The 20,312-nt window shown below is 47.4% G+C and overlaps 1 protein-coding gene across 1 annotated transcript in view; it reads left to right on the top strand.

Moving 5' to 3' along the window:
* Nucleotides 1–19,556, top strand: part of LOC144128378 (ubiquitin-like modifier-activating enzyme 1) — a 60,077-nt gene extending 40,521 nt beyond the window's left edge. Inside the window, exons 20-26 of the mRNA XM_077661741.1 lie at nucleotides 238–394; nucleotides 1,663–1,931; nucleotides 3,031–3,135; nucleotides 3,389–3,472; nucleotides 6,714–6,814; nucleotides 15,812–15,976; nucleotides 19,386–19,556. Coding sequence (XP_077517867.1) covers nucleotides 238–394; nucleotides 1,663–1,931; nucleotides 3,031–3,135; nucleotides 3,389–3,472; nucleotides 6,714–6,814; nucleotides 15,812–15,953 — 858 coding nt within the window. The 3' untranslated portion in view covers nucleotides 15,954–15,976; nucleotides 19,386–19,556. The remainder of the gene's footprint in view (nucleotides 1–237; nucleotides 395–1,662; nucleotides 1,932–3,030; nucleotides 3,136–3,388; nucleotides 3,473–6,713; nucleotides 6,815–15,811; nucleotides 15,977–19,385) is intronic.
* The last annotated feature ends 756 nt before the right edge of the window (nucleotides 19,557–20,312 follow it).

Raw genomic sequence — 20,312 nt, 5'->3', positions numbered from 1 at the left:
TATTTCCATTGTAACCTTGTTTATTTTTGTTATTATATTTTCTTGTTGTAAATTGTAACTTCACCATTGTTGCTGATCCCAAGGCATAGTGCTTACTAACAAATCTATGTACGCTCTCCTGCTTGGACAGGTTTCGTCTGCAGTATTCTGTAAATAAATAAATAAATAAATAAATAAATAAATAAATAAATAATTTTTTTCACCATTTTTTTATTATTCGCTGCTGTCTCGGCCTAGCCGCTGCACATGGACTACATAGTGGCGGCGGCGAACCTCAGGGCCACCATGTACGCCATTCCGCCTTGCGTCGACCGTGCTGCCATTGCCACCATGTTGGAAGAGGTCCATGTTCCGTCGCCTGACCTGCAACCCAATGCTACAGAACCAACAGACGGTGCTGAAACCGCTTCACTTTCAAACTGCTTCTTTTCGGGCACTGGATCGCGCTTGCCGAGTCGGTATTGACAGCGTGCCTCCAGCAACGCATTTTAAAAGTACATAAGCTCGTGGCTAATTGGATTGTATATTTTATGTAAACACGTGGCGTTACATATACAGGTAAAAAAAAAAAACCTTGAACCCAGCAGCACGTAGATGTTTTGATGCAATGAGTTTAGAGGAAAATAGTGTCTGCTGTCTGCTGTCCGAGACAAGTATATATAATACTGGCATATCCTTGTAGATACTTCCCAATAATGATTGCAACGAGGGCAGGATTCGCAGTTTTGGCAGAAATTCTAATTTTCAATTGGCAAAGAAAATTCAGCCAGAAGCAACTATGGCCTTGTGTTCTGTTCAGACTTCGTTGCTTTGTATGCAGTCTGGCTACACAGCCTTGAATGGGCATACTAGTTATGAAAAGGACTGTGTGATATAGCTAATTATTTTTTTCGATAAGGGACTGCAGACGGTTAATTTTTTTACATAGTACTGTTTAACTCACCCGTCGGCAAAAAATAAATGACTGCAGGTATCCGTGACAGTTATCGCCAGTGTTATCTAGCCGAGAATTTAGTGTCCTAATTTACAGTTTCAGTAAAACCTATGCAACTCAGCTATTGCTACACTCGTTACTGACACTTCCCGCCGTCTAGGCTGTACTTAAGCGGCAGGCAATAGTCGCGTCTGTAATGACAGGGTTTGCTGACCCCTACCACAACCGGAAAACGACATTCCAATTTTGAAAAAACTGCATTTTAAATTCTTGTGCCGTCTTCCTCAGCCCCGCATCCAGTTAATGTGTTTATTTTCGACTTCCGCAAAAAAAAATATAGTACACTGTCCTTTTAGCGTGTAACACGTACGATTTGTCATCAGAACTAATGACTTGCGATGTGAGTCACCGCAGCCAGTTAATGTGTTCATTCAAGCAAAGAAATTTTCGACTTCCGCAAAGAAGATATAGTAGACTGGGCCTTTAGCGTGTAACACGTACGCTTTGTCATCATAACTAATGACTTGCGATGTGAGTCATGAGAGCTTTATTCAAGTTGGAGCCACTGCAGCAGCGCCACAAAGCTTTCTGCAAGTACTAGCAAACTATAAGCAGGTGCTGAATTTTGAGCATCTCTTTGAAGGGGCGGTCGTGTGTGCTGCCTCAAGGGCCTTGACAGCCTGCGCGTACCATCTTAACAAGTGCTTCACGCGTGTCTCGTTTCGCAGATGCAAGGCGGCTGAGCGAGCTGCTGGAGGAACTGCCGAGAGCTGAGAATCTGCAGGACGTGGAGCTGAGGACCCTCGAGTTTGACAAAGACGACGACAACAACTTCCACATGGATTTCATCACGGCGGCTTCCAACCTGCGAGCAGCTAACTACGAAATCGCCCCGGCAGACAGGCTGAAGAGTAAGCTCATAGCGGGAAAGATCATCCCTGCAATCGCCACAACCACATCACTCGTCGCCGGCCTGGCCTGCCTCGAGCTGTACAAGGTGCGTTGCTTTCAGTTCTACACCTTCTGACACCGAGCGAGGGAACTACGACTAAATATTGAAATTTTTATACGTCTCGCGTGATCCGAAACCTACTTCTAACGTCAAAGGCATTGATCACTTGCTAAAACGCGAGAAAGGTGCCTAAATTGCAAATTATTTACCTCGCCTGAGTGGAGCCCTGGACTAGGGTTGGTTGGTTTTTTTTTGTGGGGGGGGGGGGGGAGGAAATGGCGCAGTATCTGTCTCATACATCGTTGGACACCTGAACCGCGCCGTAAGGGAAGTGATATAGGAGGGAGTGAAAGAAGAAAGGAAGAAGAGGTGCCGTAGTGGGGGGCTCCGGAATAATTTCGACCACCTGGGGATCTTTAACGTGCACTGACATCGCACAGCACACGGGCGCCTTAGCGTTTTGGCTCCATAAAAACGCAGCCGCCGCGGTCGGGTTCGAACCCGGGAACTCCGGATCAGTTGCCGAGCGCCCTAACCACTGAGCCACCGCGGCGGGGCAGGACTAGGGGCCCAACCCTGCTTTGAAGGTCGAGTCAACAGCGATGAACACGAAGACCGAACGCTAAACCCTTAATGGACCAAATTGTTTTTCTCTCTCTCTCTCTCTACCTCGCCTACGCGAGCTGCACGTGGTATTCAGGTTCACTATTATACGAATCATTCCGATGGAAAGAGAACACACCGCAGAAAATTTGGTCTATTGACGTCTTTAAATGACGCCGCGACTTGCCATGAGGCGTACGTCACCGGTTGCGATAGCAACACAAAAAAGGACTGCGTCTGTGAAGGCAGGGGCAGACCGCCTTTATTACCCCAAGAGAAAAATCTGTAGAGAACCATTCTGACCCTCACGTTTTACTGAAATTAAAAGCCTCTCCCAAGAGCTGTCTACAAAGGCGCCTCAGCATAAAAGCCCGTTTTTTCTATAAAGGGTAGTCAGAGTAACCCACAGCTACACCAGTACCTGAGGTTGCACGTGATCGCCGTTTTGTCTCGTGATGAGTGACTACATCGATGTGCGTCTGTACTTCCGACAATACGTGCGGCACTTTGCAATGTTGACTGCCTTAAATTATGCGCGCAGCTGGTTCAAGGCCACGACAAAGCGGAGCTGTTCAAGAACGGCTTCGTCAACCTCGCGTTGCCATTCTTCGGCTTCTCGGAACCCATTGCGCCTGTCAAGAAAAAGGTGAGGGGCCACATTACTCGTGTGACGACGCATTTGTTTTCTCCGCTATCGTGTTCGCTGCATGCGCTGTCATCTTCCTGGCCATTGAGGTTCTCGTATGTGTAGATGTGTCCCTTCGCGCTCTAGGCATGCAGCAGATTTGTTCTGTTCTTCTACGCATGGTGACAATGGAACAAAGCTAACTGCAGACGGCTGCGTGGATGCGATATAATACTTGATCTTACGCTGTTTTTTTTTCTTCTTTGTGCTACAGTACCGCGGCGCTGCGTTCACCTTGTGGGATTACATTGAAGTTCAAGGGGAGATGACCCTTAGAGAGTTTCTCGACCACTTCAAGGTGAGTGCTCTTTTAGAGAGCTAGCTTCACGGCCCATGCTTTTAGGCGGGGCTGTCTACGTAAAGTTTTGGAAAGCGAAAACTGGTTTTAGAGCGAGAGACTCGCCGTGGGGGCTGTGGTTATGGCGCTCGGCTGCTCACAGTTCATATTGTCTCACATTCTAGTTGTCTCATATCTCGGCGGACACCCGAACCGCACTGTAAGGGAAGGGAGGAAAGTGAAGTGAAACAAGAAAGAGAGAAAGAGGTGCCGTAGTGGAGGGCTCCGGAATAATTTCGACCACCTGGGGATCTTTAACGCGCACTGACATCGCACAGCACACTGGAACCTTTTGCGTCTCGCCTCCATCGAAACGCGGCCGCCGCGGCCGGGTTCAAACCCGGGAACTCCGGCTCAGTACCGAGCGCCCTAACCACTGAGCCACCGCGGTGCGTTTTCAGTTTTAAATTTCACCGCTTTAGGCGATCGGAGGCAGCCTTAGGGCGCTCGTGCCACGAGCTGTGCGCGGTGGCAGCGCAACACCCCTCTGTGGCCGCCTCAGAGTTGCTTCCTTCGGTCGCTAGGCTATGTGTTAGGGCGCTGCCGTCGGCTGCGGTAGTTCATTGCAGGTTGTCTATTAAGGGGTAGAGTTCCAGAGCTGCTACGCGCGTATAAAGCTCGCGTCGGTCGCATGAAGGAGCAACGTCGTGCAGCCTCGGGAGAAGGGCTCGGTGAACAGGGATTGCAAGCGGAGGCCATAGGGACGTAGCGTACACCTACGCTCTCACGACGCGAACAGTGTCGCCGATATCGCCGCTGTTTGGAGTCGAAATGGTCTGCTTGCAACGCCAGTGGGTGATGCTATCCACGGGAACATGCTGCACGTTAGACTCCTGCGCGGTGACATTGCAGACTGGAATGAACATCCTCTGCCTATAGAGTCAACAATGGTGGCGTCAGCGTCAATTGAAACCATAAAATCATAACTGTAACGTGAAAATATAGAAGAATAATAGCTGCCGGAAATAAAACAGTCTGCATCCATTAACATTTTCGCGTGCTGTCTAAGCTTCGCAACATAGAAGTGAATAAAGTTTCCTCTTTTTTCTTCCCATCGTTACTGCCTTGCTGGCGTTTCATTTGACGCTGTCGGTACACCTCGCCAAACGTTTCCCGAACTAGTATCTTAAGGCTCCCCACGCAAACGTCCCGAAGTGCTAAACGAAGGTTGCGAAACTTGTTCGTCGGTGGCTTCAATGCGGACGTTAAGGAGCGCCTTACATCCCGGCCGCGGCGGTCGAAGATGATCGAATTTATTCGGAACCCTCCAATACAGCGTCTTGTCGAGCGAGTCGTCGATACGGGGCAGCGGGTAGACGTCTTTTTTTAGTGATGTTGTTAAATTTCCTATAATCAACGCCGAAGCGGAGGGTCCCATCTTTTTTTTTTTTTGCCGACACGACAGGTGACGACCACGGGCTGTTGTAAGGTTGAATGATTCCATCAGAAAGCATCTCCTTCTCCTGCGTTTGGATCGCCTCACGTTTCGTCGATGAGGTTCGGTATACGGCTGCTGGCGGATAGGGCGGGAGTCGTCGGGCGTAATGATGCGGTGCTCCAGAAGAGCTGTTTGCCGTAGTTACGGCGAATATGCGAAACAGGTAGTGTATTCGAGTTGAAGGGCACGGAGTTCTCGCTGTTGAATCACTGTGAGGTCCAGACTGATATCAAGACCGTCAAGAGGTGGGCGTAGAGGTACAACAACTTCGAACGCGAAACATTCAGAAATCTCCGCTATAAGAGGTCGGCGAATGCGATGGCAGTAGCACGACAAAGGTGCCGGTGTTCGTTAGTGAAGTTAGTCACCAGGAGCTCAGACCAGCCGTCGCGGAGATGGATGAGGCTTCGCGCTGAGAAGATGTCGTGGGTGAGCAAAAGGGACAGGTTGCCTTCTGCGACAGCTGTGCCGTCACGTTGTCCGTCGCAGTGAACACTCACAAAAACACTGGCGCGTGGCGGATTCCAAATCGGCAGAAATTCGAAATTCGGCGCGGTGTTGACGGTCCTCCGTGTAAACATCAGCTTTGTCGGCCGAGAATGTGACAGTGCGCATTCGGAGGTCGATAATAGTTCCATACTCCCGGAGAAAATCAACGCCAAGGATACAGTCTCGGGAGCAGTCAGGTAGAACAAGGCAGCTGACAAGAAATGTGGAGCTGCGAATTCGGACCCTTGCCGTGCACAGGCCAAGCGGAATTACGACATGTCCGCCAGCCGTGCGAATATGCGTGCCAGACCACGGCGTCATTACCTTCTTAAGAAGCGCCGCTAGCTTTCCGCTTAAAATCGAGAAATCAGCGCCCGTGTCCACCAAAGCGCTAATCTAATAGCCATCGAGGAGCACGGATATATCCAGCGAGATCTTCGAGTTCAGGAACTGCCGTCGGTGCCTTTGTCACGGTCGGCCGCTGTTCGAGTTGTCGGGGGGTCTTGTTCGCATCGACTGCCAGCGGCCTCTCCCCCGAAGGTCGCTGTCTTTAGTTTTCCCGGTGGGGGCTTGGCGACCGTCGCTACGCCATCCAGGAGGAGCTTTGGGGCTGTCCGTCCCTCAAAGCCTGAGTCGCTTTGGGACGTTCAATCCCCATAAAACATTTGGGGCTGCGACGAAGGTCGGCGTGGAGACGGAGATTGTGACTGCCGCTGGGAAATTGTCGCCGTGCGCTGCTGGGCCACGTAGTCCTCAATCTCCCGGGGTCGTTGACCTAATGGAGGGCGGACATGACGCATAATCTTAACGCATGGCTTCTATCATAAGTCCTTCATTGTGAATATCGACAACCGATGGCCTTGTGACCTATAATAAAGAAAAATAAAAACAGCGTGTCCTTGTTCTTGTTATTGTTGTGACTGACGGAAGAATGAAAAGGAAATTGCAAGGGCCTGCCCCCTCCTATAACACATACTCTACAACCAACTTCCCGTTCCTCAAAACCGATCCTTATCCGTTACGTCCGAGCGGAAATCAGGAGAGTCTCTAAGGGCCAGCTCTCCTGGATGTAGGCCGCTGTAGTTCATCCCTACTGATTTCTTTCCACTTCAGAGTGGCACAATGCAAACTGCCTTCGGGCCTCATCTTTTATGTTACAACTGGGAATAAACCCGCGATGCATCAGGGATGCAGGCGAAGCTCCTTCTTCTTATTCATTTAAAATGCCTCAAATACACTTTGGTATACCAAACAATTGCCTCTTCCTTCCCGCAGGAGAACCACGGGGTTGAAATTTTCATGTTGTCCGAAGGAGTCTGTCTGCTGTACGCTGGTTACATGCCTCCGTCCTACTACCAGGACCGCTTCAAAATGCCGTGAGTGTCCTCCGTCCCGCTTTGGTTCCCATAGTTGCCTCAGTCTTAGGTGTGATTGGGTGAGCACCGCGCTGCAGCATTAGCGAGTACACATTCCCAATACTGCAGTTGTGGGTGGCTCCAAGTATTCTCCTTTTTTTTTTATTCCGAGAGCGGTTATTGGGAAGCCAGCCCGAACCGTCGATGAAGCCGAATTCGTAACACGGAGGGGCGCTTTCGCTATTTGCTTTGTCGAATTTAAAGAATTTAAATTGGATTAAAATATCAATATTGATTGTCTCGGAAATACTAAATTTAGAACTTAAAAAAGGCGTTATCTTCTCCTTATTGTAAGAAAATTCAATGGATGATAATGTCATATCTCTCGTCGAGCTGACCCCTTTTGTGGGCAAAGCAAGGAGTGCAAACGAGACTGTGAACGATATAGTAGGAAGAAAAATCTAAGCCTAATCTTGACAGAATTTTGCAAGTTGTCAGTTATTTTTGATGTGTTAACGCAGCTAATTGTTTTGTGTCTGCTGTATGAAAGGTCAGAACTCTAAAGCCTCACATCTCCAATCACCAGAGTGGGAAGGTAACTACACTCTGAACACGAATACGCCTATATGGGAGCAGAAAGGGAGTAAGAGTGCGATAGAAGACAGCTTACTTTACTCCCTTCTGTTTAGAGTGTAAGGTCGCCTGGGAAAAGATCTTTTCCTACACGGACGACACCGGCTTGCTCACAAGCAGGAAATGCAGAAATCCTCCACCGCACACTAACAAGGTTTATCATCACTGTCAGCAGTCACTGTTACAAAACTCATCATTGTACTGTTCGCGTCTCGCATTGCGTTGAGGACGCACTGCCACCCAAGCGATGAAACCTGTAGGATTATTGTTTGATACTGAGGGCTTAAAAACATAGCAACGCCAAACTTTTTGCCCGCCTTTTCTTTGTTTAAAATGCCGCGCATTGCTCCTGAATGTCTGATACACGCTTTGGGAGTCATGTATGCGCAGTAAATTATTTATTGCTTTCTTTTTTGTACCGAGCGATTCAGGTTTGGGTTTTTGAACGCCGGGATAGGCTTTGACGTCATAACCATGAATGATCAACAACCACACTCACATGATCCCAGAAGGCTGTGGCGCAGAGCTGCTGCACACGTTGTCTGCTCTCGTATACATGCTGTACGTATCAGTGGCTTTCGAAATTGCGGGAAAGCTGATCGGCAAAGCGATATTGTAAGAGCCAATCGAGCGAGGGACGGAACCAAGCTCTCAACTCAAGCCGCTCTGTTGGGCTGATCTCTGTCTGCAAACCGCGAATCCAATTCGGTTTTTGCTTTGTATTTAGTCAGGCTGCAGTCGGCCTGCCGCTTTCTCACATTACAACAGCGTGATGCCCCATTGTCCGTACAGATCGGTCGCCATCTTCACTTCAGGACACCCCACCACAAGTTCTGCTCCGGTTACCGTGTCTGCTGATTTCGATATCTGCTGCTCGCGTTTTTCTGCTGCTTGTTTAACAAACAGTCCATGTATTAGCTAAATGAATGCTTCAAGATAATACTACACGTTTTGGCATCTACCGCACGTTCTCCAAATTCCCCAGGAATGCGGCGACGGTGATGACCGCACCTCAGCACTAATTTTGTTTACATAGCTATATAGACCGATACAACTCAAGAACGAAGCGGCTTTTCCCCATCAAAGGACCCCCTTCCAGCCAGTGGCGTCGGCAGATGCTCATGAGCCTGCTTGCGTGACAATGCGGGGAGGGGACTACTGACGGGGAAAATCCTCTTTGTGCTTGAGCTTATCCGACTATAGTTGCATGTGTTTACAGGCAGCAACTGCCTGTTCGTTCGGAAATGAAAACGCGATCCGCGTTCTACTTATGTTAAATAATCTCTTCCCTTTTGCACGAGATGTATGTTTACTAGTTTACAGAGAGCGATAGCTGCTTAAAATGAATGCGACCGCCAGACTGCGAAACGCTTGATATCCGCGTTGTCGACTACGCTTACGATCGGTGTTTGTCGCTCATTGCATCTACTTTCTCTGATGTAATCAATACCTGATTTTAAATTTATTTACCTAGAAGTATGTTCGGCACCCATTTGCAATAATGAAATGGAATAATTAGTTGCCCACAAGCGCGGCAGTTGCAGAGTGTTGTAAAATGTGAGACTACAATCGTGCGACGGTGAATATTGAAGAAACAGTGAAGACACAGAGACGCATTCTTTAACAAACAATCAAGGAGAACTTTATGGATAAACAAAGAGTGGTCTGGCGTAACACACGACACAATCGTCTCTCTTTGCCATCGAAGAGGTCACTGTCTTGCCAAGGGGGCCCGGCCGTTTCTTTTTTTTTATGCTGCACCCGGCCGTTTCGCTGCCCAACTCGACTCCCGGGAGCCGACGACCAAACCCGATCCCGGGTGAGCCACCAGCACTCCAAAAACAGGACTGTCCCCCCGCACTGTTCCGGTCCCCTTTGGCACCCCGTCGTGGGCACGAACGTAAGACACACACACATACACACTCAGAGGAGGGTACACGGGCGATTACTCGAAACACAGGCACGAGCAAACGATCCTGTTCGTCGAAGACGCACTTTCCCTACCGCAATGCACGACACAGGGCATGCAGTAGCACGACCTGAACGCCCCTCATATTTCCGGCGCATCGCTACACCGCTCCATCATATCCTCACATGGGCACTGCGGGAAAGTGAGCACGAACCAGATTTCCAGCTCAAAAGCATACCCCTCGCATTTTGTAAAAAGAGAAAAATCCGAAAAACGAAGGATCCTATACGTATGCTGTGTGCGTCGGGAATAACGTGTGTGTATACAGGGGACGGTGAAGACTTCCTTCCTCAACTTTTTATTCTTGGTGAAGAAAAGATTCCCTGGCTCTCGCTCTAGCTACGTTGATGTTTTCCGGCCGCAAAAAAAGCGTTTATTACCAGGAAAATTTGATCTAATAATTTTCATACTGTCGCGTGACGTCAACACCGCGAAGGACTCCGTGACTGCCGCTTGGAAGTGAATGGCGGTGCAGTCTAGTCTCATGGATTGGCGTCTTGAAAGCTGCCTGAACGTCAAGTCAAGTCAATTTTATTTACATCATTATGATGTTGGAAGGCTCAGGCAAAAAGCGAACGATTTTCGCTTGAGGGAGCCCGAGCCCCCGTATACATGGCGTACAGCAAAGACGAAAGTTTAAAAAGTAAGTAATCCACAGACTACATAACAGAATATAATACAAGAAATTCAGAACAAGCGATATAAACTCTTGGTACATGCTCAATAATACGCAATACATAGGTGTTAACAGAGATGCAAAAGTCATTGTTGTCTCACTTTTAACGCAACAGAATACATAACATTACAGAGATTGATAACAGGGATGCAAAAGTCATTCATGTCACATTTTTAATGCAAAGAGAATACAGCGGCTTACAAAAAATGATTTCTTAGTGTTTGTGTACTAGATATCTCAAGAGAAAAACGTTCAAATATTAATTTATTTAGCAACCTTGGAACTGCATGACGCATCATCTGTAGACCATGTTCTGTAGGGCAAAAGGGAATGATCCAACGTTCGTGTTCTCGAAACGAGTATTGCGTTGAGTTTGATTCGAGGGATGACAATTGTATCAAGAAGTTGTCACTGTGTGAAATAGATTTTTTTATATCTTGTGGCTAAGAAAATTTCGTATAGCTTGTGAACGGGCATGATTTTGAATCGCTTGAACAGTTCTTCGGTATGTGCGAGGTAGTCAACATTTGTTATGTAACGTACTGCTTTCTTTTGCAGCATGTGTACCTTGTGCAGGTTAGTTTGAGTAGTAGTGCCCCAGACAAGGAAACAGTAGTTAACATACGACTTGAATAATGTGTTGTATATTATTAATTTAATCGATGCCGGTAGATAGGAGCGAAATTTCGCGAGCATTCGTCAGTGCAGTTTTCTTGTGGAAACGACAGGATATGGCGACATCAGTATGTGATTTTTTTATATATATTTTCTAGCTCACAAATAATAATAATAATAATAATAATAATAATAATAATAATAATAATAATAATAATAATAATAATAATAATAATAATAATAATTGGTTTTAGGGGAAAACCACTTGGCGCCCAGTAAGGACGCATGTGTGCTGTGCTCCCGTCCGTTTTTTGGTAAGCAGCAGTTTTTTCGTTGTGCCGACTGCAACAAACGTGTACACGCGAAGTGTGTCACTTGGAGTGACGACGAGCTGCAGCTTTTGAAGTCCGGCTCGCGACCATTCATGTGCAATCTGTGTTTGTCGTCTTGTGGCGGTGCTAAGCCTAGCGACGGTGGCGAGTCAGCGGCTGCATTCCTTTCTTCCACGGCCCACCAGCCCCATCACCCGACCGACCCGACCGGTTCCCTCGCTTCCTCCCCGACGGGCGAACCTGACGGTGCGCTTGCCTCGCTTCGGGCTCTCCTCCTCGACGCACTTGAGGGAATCTCGTTTCTGAGCGACGAGGTCACCCAGCTGCGGGAGGAGAATGAGCGCCTTCGTGGTGACAACTCGCGGGCGCTCGCTCTCCAGGCCGAGGTCGTTGCCTCTCTGCGGGCTGACGTTCGCAGCCTACGCGAGGAGCTTGCGAGGCGCCCTGCTTCATCGCAGCGTGATCCGCCTTTCGTCGAGCCCCTGTCCGCGAGCAGTCCTTCCCGTATGCTCCAGCCATCCAAGAGCTACTCTGCTGCCCTTCACAGTGGGATGGCACCCGTTGATTTGGCCACCTTCCCGACATCTGTATCTGTTCCCCCACTTATAGTTAATTCGCCTGAGGCGCAGAAGAAGCACCGAAGCCCAGCCATCACTGGCTCGTCGAGCTCATCCAGTCTGAACGTCGCCAGACCTCAGAAGCGCCCGAAGGCTATTTTCGTCTCCAAGCTGTGCCCTGAGACGACGTCGGCTGATCTGACGAATCATCTGAAGTCCGTGAACGTCACCCCCCTTTCCTGCCGGCAGCTGAAAACGAAATATGACTCTTACTCGTCCTTCTACCTCACAGTCGGCGCGGAATTTTACGATCAGCTTGTCGACCCTTCTATGTGGCCTACGGGCTGCATCTTCAAGGCTTTTCGTGGAAAGCTCCTGGATGGTATGTTGCATCCTTCCGAGCTGACGGTAGATCGCAGTCAACCCTAACTTGGATATATATTACCAAAATGCCCGAAGTCTTCGGACTAAGGGACCTGTATTTTTTTCTAATGTATTAGCCTCTTGTTATTCGGCTGTGGTAATTACTGAGACTTGGCTGTCTAGCGAAGTTAGCTCAGGTGACTTCTTTCCTAATAACTATTCTGTTTTTCGAAGTGACCGCCCTGAATCAGCTTCTAAACAAAAGGGAGGGGGGGTGCTCATTGCTATTGACAGTTCCGTGCAGTGCGTTCGGCGTTCCGACCTGGAAACCATCCAGGAATCCGTCTGGTTAGAGCTCACTTTAACTCGACATCAAAAACTTTTATTGGCAGCTTTCTACATTTCCCCTAATCTGCCTCCTCCTGCCTACGACGATGTACTACATTCTATCGAATATGTTATCACTTCTCATAGCAAGCACAAACTGCTCATTTTAGGGGATTTTAATACTCCAGGTATTAACTGGAATACCTTTACATATTCTCACAACAATCATTATGTAGTTAGTAAGTGCAACCGGCTTCTAGATTTCACAGCTTTTAACACCTTGCAGCAACACAATTTAATTGAAAACTGTTGTGGTAATGTTCTTGACATTTGTTTATCTAATTTTGAAAATGTTCGTGTCTCGACATCTGACATCTCCCTTACTCGCTGTGACAAATTTCATCCTCCAATTCTAATAACGGCTTCGGTTTCTGTCCCACCTTCTGCTAATTCAAATCGTGCGGGGAATTCCCCCCGTTTCGCTTACGCACTTGGCGACTATGTTGGTCTCTTCGCTTTTTTCTCTTCTGTCGACTGGTCCATTTTAAACGAAATCAGCGATGTTGACGAGCAAGTCAGCCGCTTCACTGAAATAGTTCTCAATGGTATGCGCCAGTACATACCTCTGCATACTCATGCTCGCAGCAAGTTTCCGTTCTGGTTTTCCAAGGAACTTAGAGCAGCGCTGAAACTTAAGGAGCGGGCCCACCATAAAGCGAAATGCCCTGGGCTGGATACATGGGCAGAAGAATTTCGCCGCTTGCGTTCCCTTTGCAAACGCCTGTACAAGCGGGATCATGAGTCCTATCTTGAATATTTAGAGAATAGTGCCTTTAACCGTCCTATTGAATTCTGGCGATACGTTCGCAAGCGTTCGAATAAATCTGATAGTCATATTCACTTAGTTGACTCTCATGGAAATGAAATTCGGAATGTCGCTGACGGCTTTGCTCAACACTTTTCCTCCGTGTACAAATCTCCACGTTGCGATTCTGTATGCCTTCCAGCTGGCGCACCTAATTCCGTTCTTCTTGACGAGAAGTTAGTGAGTGAGAGTCTTAAGTGTTTGAAACCATCTTTGTCCCCTGGACCTGATGGCATTCCAGCCGCCATAATAAAAGCCTTCAGTAGTACCTTCGTCCCTGTTTTAACCGCGATATTTAATAACTGTTTGAAAAATTCTGCCTTTCCCCGCGTGTGGAAAACGACGCGTGTTTTCCCTGTGTTCAAATCAGGAAACAAATCTGATGTTTCGAACTACCGCCCCATTTCTCTTCTTTGTGCAACCTCTAAGCTTTTTGAACTAGCTTTGCACAAAGTACTTTCCTTCCACCTCAAACATTTAATCATACGTAATCAGCATGGTTTCATAAAAGGTCGTTCTACTACAACTAACCTTGTGACTTTTATGACGTATACATCAGCTGAAGTCCTTCAGAGGAGTCAGGTAGACGCTGTGTACTGTGATTTGAGCAAAGCTTTCGACGTTGTTACTCACTCATTACTTCTTCAAAAGCTTCTGCTGTTTGAGATCGACGTTTCAATTGTAGCCCTCCTACGCAACTATCTTCTTGATCGGTCCTGCTTTGTCAGTGTAAATGGACAGACCTCATTTGTTTACACTCCAACCAGCGGAGTTCCTCAGGGCTCGGTATTAGGCCCGCTTCTGTTCTTTGTTTTTATCAATGACGTTTCCTCCGTTGTCAAAAACTCCTCGTTTCTCCTTTATGCGGACGATATAAAAATGTTCAAGGCAATACATACTCTTCATGATTGCTTGTCATTGCAATCGGACATATCCGCCTTCTCTGATTGGTGCTTGAAGAATGGGCTCACTCTCAATTCATCTAAAACCAAGGTTGTCTCATTTACGCGTAAAACGCGCAGTCTTCTCTACTCTTATTCTGTGAATGGTAGGCCGCTGCCCAGGGTTGATGAAATTAATGACCTCGGCGTACTTTTCGACCGTAGCCTCAGCTTCTCCTCTCATACAAAACGCATTGCTCTACGGGCTATGCGTACACTCGGCTTCATCTGCAGGCTTTCGAGAGAGTTTCGATCCCCACTTCCTTTCTTAAAGCTCTACCTCTCCATATGCTTGCCGCTTTTGGAATATGCGTCTGTTGTTTGGAACGGCACTTGCCAGTCGAACTGTGAAAAAATCGACAGAGTTCAGCTAAAGTTTTTACGCATATTTCAACATCGGTTTTCTTGCAAAACTTCCAGCTCTCGTCCCAGGCGGAGTAACTCACTGCAGCTTCCTTCTCTTAGCTGCCGTCGCGTGAGGGCAGATATAATTTTCTTGTATAAACTTCTTCATGGTCACATTCTATGCCCTCAGCTCCTAGCGCGTATCCTTTTGCGTGTACCGCGAAAGAGCATAAGGGAATTCAGACCATTCCAAGTTTCTGCGCTCCTGCACTACCTCTCCCCTCTGGACAGAATGCAAAAGTTGTTTAATTCTCTTTGTCCTCACCTTGATATATTCGAAAATTCTCTCCCTTCTTTTATATTGGATGTCCGTGACGTTCCACTTTGAGCACTCTTTTTCTCATACATAACTTCCCCTTTCATGCATTTTGACTTTACTACACTTGTGCATTTGCACTGGTATTATATTGTTTTTTTTCTCCGTAATTGTTCATCACGTCTACTTGTTTTCATTAATGTTATTTCTTTAATACTGTGTACTCACGCCTGATTGTCTGTAACGCGTTCACTAATTACATTTCTTATTGTGTATGATTGTATTTCTAGCTTGTATTTCAGAGGTTTCTTATTCGTTCATATTAGTATTGGCTTTATTCTTGTTTGTGTTTTGCTATATGCTGTACTTGGCTGTTATCGGTCGTTCTTGTGTTCATTCTCTTTGTTTTTTGTTTCATTAGTTGTTTATATGTCTGTTGCCTGTTCTAGCTGTTTTCATTTACCGCTGTTCTCGCTGTTTTCTTGTTTTCACTTTTTTGCTTCATGCTTGCTGTCGCGCCTAGTTTATGTGTATTTTTTTTCTATCGCCTTGACTGCTGCATTACCTCCCCTGAGTGTCTTCCTTTGTAGTGAAATAAATTTACATTTTGTGCGTGTGAATGGTGTACCAGCACCAAGACCTTTGGGTTGTTCCTGGGCACCGAAAAAATAAAGATTGATTGATTGATTATTATTATTATTATTATTATTATTATTATTATTATTATTATTATTATTATTATTATTATTATTATTATTATTATTTGTGAACTAGAAAATATAAAAAGAGTCACATACTTCGCTTTCGATTAACGTAGCCTCTTAATTTGCCGTTAGAATGCGACAGCTTATCGATACCGACGAGCTTTAGTTAGTCCTCTGTGCCCACTTAAAATACATATAGGGTTTGTCTGTTGTTGCCGAAGCGAGCTGGGAGCTGATTTGTTGCCCAGGTCAGCTCTTCATTGCGGACGCGTCAGTATTTCCCTGGGGAGACCTTGCATGGAAGCCTTAAAATGCATTCCTGCGTGAAATAAAAGTGGAGAGCCATACAAGTGATGCCCCCTTTCCCTTTTTCAGGATGAGTCAAGTGGTGGAAACGGTATCCAAGAAGACCATCCCCCCGCACAAGCGAGCCCTAACGTTTCAGCTGATGTGCTACGACTCGAACGGCCGTGATGTGTGGCTACCCGACGTGCGCTACGTGCTGCCAACGTTATGACCGCGGCCTCACTCAACAACACGGTACGCCTTTCACGACGAGCGTTGCAGCATCCTTCGCGTGACCTTACGGGTGGCATTTCGTTGTCCAGCAGGCCGCAGCAGGTGGCGATCGGCTCATAAGCCTAACAAAGAAGGCTTATGAGCCTTCTTTGTTATAAGCCTCACGCACGCGGCTTTCCACCGTGCTCCGTGCACAGCAAATTGGCGGCCCCCTTTTACGTCGCGGAATACAACCTTATAGCGGCTTGCGGTGCCGCTTGCCGCCACGACCACTTGCTGACACCGCGCATGCGCAGGTAGTCCCGAGGCGTGAAGTGCAGCCGTAATTAGCCTGGATCAGGCCTGCACCTGGTCTGTTGCTGCCGGCGCATGCGCAATAGCCTTTGCCAGTCGCGTTAGCTCTAAAGGTAGTATGCTATGCTAAATACCTATAGTGAAGCGTTTTATAACATAGGGTTCTGTACATCGCCACCGCGAGCGCCAACTGCGTTCGTGCTGTTGGAGGAGGAGGAGGAGGAGGAAAGGCAGGGAGGTTCACCTGAAGAAAAATCGGTTTGCTACACTACTCGGGGGGGGGGGGGGGGGGGGGATAAAAATGAAAGAGAAAGGAGAGTCACCATAAAAAGTCAGCGTTCGTAAAAGTCACAGCCTATCCGTGCAGGCCAGGAGTTCGCAAGAAGTGGAGCAGGGCTTTGGAGGCCTTCACCGCCGACGATCGCCGCGGCCGGTGGCCAAGAGTCTTCATTTTCGTCAGGGGCCGTGGATCTAGACGCTTCAGCGCACGGCAGAGCGACTGCCTTTCGACGCTGTAGGCGGGGCAGTCACAAAGAATGTAGGATACATAACGTGCTGTTGGAAGCTGGCTAAAGCGGTGGTGGTGGTCAAAATGCTTTATTAACACTTTGAAGAGGTCTTCACGGGCGGGGTTGCTACCCTGGCTCTTGCGACGAGGCTGTTATGGTCCTACCGCCGGAGCTGGGCATAGCTGCCTTCCATCCCTCCCGTGATGGCTTTTCTATGATGCCTATGCACCTGCTTTCCTGACAGGCTCCTACCATGCGATATAAGTGTGCCTTCTCCCCCGCAGAACCTACATTTCGAGTCGAATTGCTCCGGGTCTATGGCGTGTATCCTATCATCATCATCATCATCATCAGCCTGACTACACCCACTGCAGGGCAAAGGCATCTCCTACGTCTCTTCAATTAATCCTGTCCTTTTCCAGCTGCGCCCACCCTATGCCTGCAAACTTCTTAATCTCATCCGCCCACCTAACCTTCTTCCGCCCCCTGCTACGCTTGCCTTCTTTTGAAATCCACTCCGTTACCCTTAAGGACCAGCGGTTATCTTGCCTTCGCATTACATGCCCTGCCCAAGCCCATTTCTTACTCTTGATTTCGACTAGGATGTCGTTCACACGCGTTTGTTCCCTCCCCCACTGTGCCCGTTTACGGTCTCTTAACGTTACACCTATCATTTTTCTTTCCATGGGTGACTGTGTTGCCCTTAACTTAAGCTGAACCCTTTTCGTTAGCCTGCACGTTTCTGCCCCGTAGGTGAGTACCGGTAAGATACAGCTGTCGTACACTTTTCTCTTGAGGGATATTGGTAATCTGTCATTCATGATCTGAGAGAACCTGTCATATGCGCTCCACCCCATTCCTATCCTTTTAGTTACTTCCTCCTCATGATCCAGATCAGCTTTCACTACCTGCCCTAAGTAGATTGATTGAAAGTTGATTTTGATTGAAAGTTTATTCGGCCATATTACAATATGCCCCCGGGGAGAGGCAAAAGGAGGCAGACAGAGCGTGCCTCCTGACGAGGCCTACACCCCGGCTTACACATCTGGACACTGGTGACTAGACGGCAAATCATGTTTACAAAAAAACAATCATTTTCAAGAAAAGAACAGCACACTTAAGGGTATCAAACCTGATCACGAGACAAGAGAGAAAGACATTACTATAATGTTAAGATGTATTCCTTTACCGGTCCCAGCACCTCGCTGCCAATTGTGAACTGATGTTCCCTTACTACATTGTTGAACATTACTTTGGTTTTCTGCATGTTAAATTTTAGACCAATCGTTCTGCTCTGTCTGTCTAAATCATCGATCATGATTTGCAGTTCATCTCCTGAGTGACTCCGCAAGGCAATGCTATCAGCGAATTGCAGATTATTTAGGTATTATCTGTGAATTCCTATCCCCAACAGTCCCCAAGTCAGGCCGCGGAATACCTCCTGTAAACAGGCGGTGAAAAGCATTGGCGAGGTCGTGTCTCCTTGTCTGACGCCGTTCCTTATTGGAATTTTATTGCTGACTTAATGGAGTACTATGGTAGCTGTGCAGTTCCTATGTATATCCTATATGAAGTGTTAAAGGCGTTTGTCTATATTTTACGAAGTGATGTGTGTGATCTCTTAGACTTTATGTAACGTTTTGTCCGGCGGGGGGTTAGCCTGCGGGACAGCCTGGTGAGAAATGCCCGGAGAGAAATGCTCGGGCTGAGGCGTGTGCTCTCTCGTTCCCTGTGATGCCCTGGTGGCCTGGGGTGGCTGGTAGCCTCTATCGTGGCTCTTATTTAGGATACTAGACGCGAGCGGCGTTATCCTGCCTTTCATGTAGCTACGATACGTGGTTCGCGAGTCTGTTAGGATAGATTGTGATGCGAGGTTCGTAGCCGCTAACGCTATTGCCATTTCCGCCGCTGCTGTCGCATCCTGACTAACGAACGTCAGTTCATCTACGACCTGATTTTGATGCAGAAAGGTGACCGCAGCTTTGTCCCGCTCAGGTCCCGCATTACCGGCATAAAATGCGCCTTCATCGGCTCCATAGAGCTTTGCCATATCTTTAGGGTCTAGCTCGTCTTCTATCCTGCTGAAAACTCTGGATGTATGTTTCTTGGCATCGGCGCGGTCTTGAATCGTCCCCACCGCGGGGCTGGCATAAGCGGTACACTGTGGTCATGCACGATGAAATTAAGATAAAACACTCTGTCGTGGATTATTCTGAGCTTAATGTTCATCCATTCTCGTGCTGCCGGGCCTCTAAATAACTTCCTACCGTAACTGATACTGACAGCAGTTTGCGCCGTGCCAAACCTTTTGTATTATCGCTATCCGATCAACTCCCATCAGTGAACACGGGACACCGAAACCGAAGAAGAAACCGAACTGCTAGCGCACATAATTCGCAATAGGCCGAACTACACGAATCGACCATCAATCATTTTTTTATCATTTTGTTCGGTGCTGTTTTTGCGGAAACAGTCAGCGGCCAAACTCGTTTTTCGTGATTGCTTGCTATGCTTGTCGCGTTTGAAGCAGCTAATTTTTGGTGATCCACTACTAACGGTTGCAATATATTCGAGGGTTCTTATACGGCTACGTATGCGCCGTTCATTTTTTTTATTATTTTTTTCAGGAGCACCAGATGGTGATGCCCCTCGTGCGACGCCTCAGAGGATCTGGTCTTACATCCTGGATACCGAAGCTAGTCACTCGCCCCCACAGCCTCCAACTTACGCGCCCCTGAAATTGGCACATTTCCTCCCCGTATTCGAGCGGATACAAATTAAAAGCAGTGAAACCACGGCCCGAAGGCTTTTATTAAACCCAATAGTATTCTCTGCCATTGAGATGCACACCATGGATTGGGCAGCAGCGATGCACGCAGGCGACTTGGGCAGTTTAGTGACAGACGCACTATTTATCGCAGCTTCAAAGAAGCCAGGAAAAACACATAGAACGGTAAGGCAACTGAAATTACCCCGATAGCATAGTGTTTAGCCCAAGGGGATTTTTTTAACACACTCATAAGTACGTGCACAACTACCCAGTTTTTTATGGGTTTTATGGGGTTTAACGTCCCAAAGCGACTCAGTCTATGAGGGATGCCGTAGTGAAGGGCTCCGGAAATTTCGACCACCTGGGGCTCTTTAACGTGCACCCAGTTATCACAGAACGAAAATTTACTGGCCGTTCAAGCCAAGGACCGAGTACGGATTTTTCTTCAAGGTCGAAGTCCAGAGGTAATTAATCTGCATTGTTTGGCGTTTCTCTTTTCAGCCTCGAATGAAATCGTACTATTTCACATCCTGCCGTTCATCTCTTGGATAGTCGCCGTTAGCATCGCGTTCCACATATCCTTATAGCCTCCATTCCCACCGGTAAATACTAGTCTGCTTTGAGTCGCCAAAATGTATGCAGCCAATCCCCCTGTAACGCGGCAAAGACTAAAGCACGGCGCTGTGTTCATAATAATAATGATAATAATGATAATAATAATAATAATAATAATAATAATAATAATAATAATAATAATAATAATAAATTGGTTTTGGGGGAAAGG

This window comes from Amblyomma americanum, chromosome 4 (assembly GCF_052857255.1).
Source record: "Amblyomma americanum isolate KBUSLIRL-KWMA chromosome 4, ASM5285725v1, whole genome shotgun sequence".
In the NCBI taxonomy this organism is placed as follows: Eukaryota; Metazoa; Arthropoda; class Arachnida; order Ixodida; family Ixodidae; genus Amblyomma; species Amblyomma americanum.
Note: the sequence above shows the minus strand (reverse complement) of the source record. Positions and strands in the feature narration are given on the sequence as shown.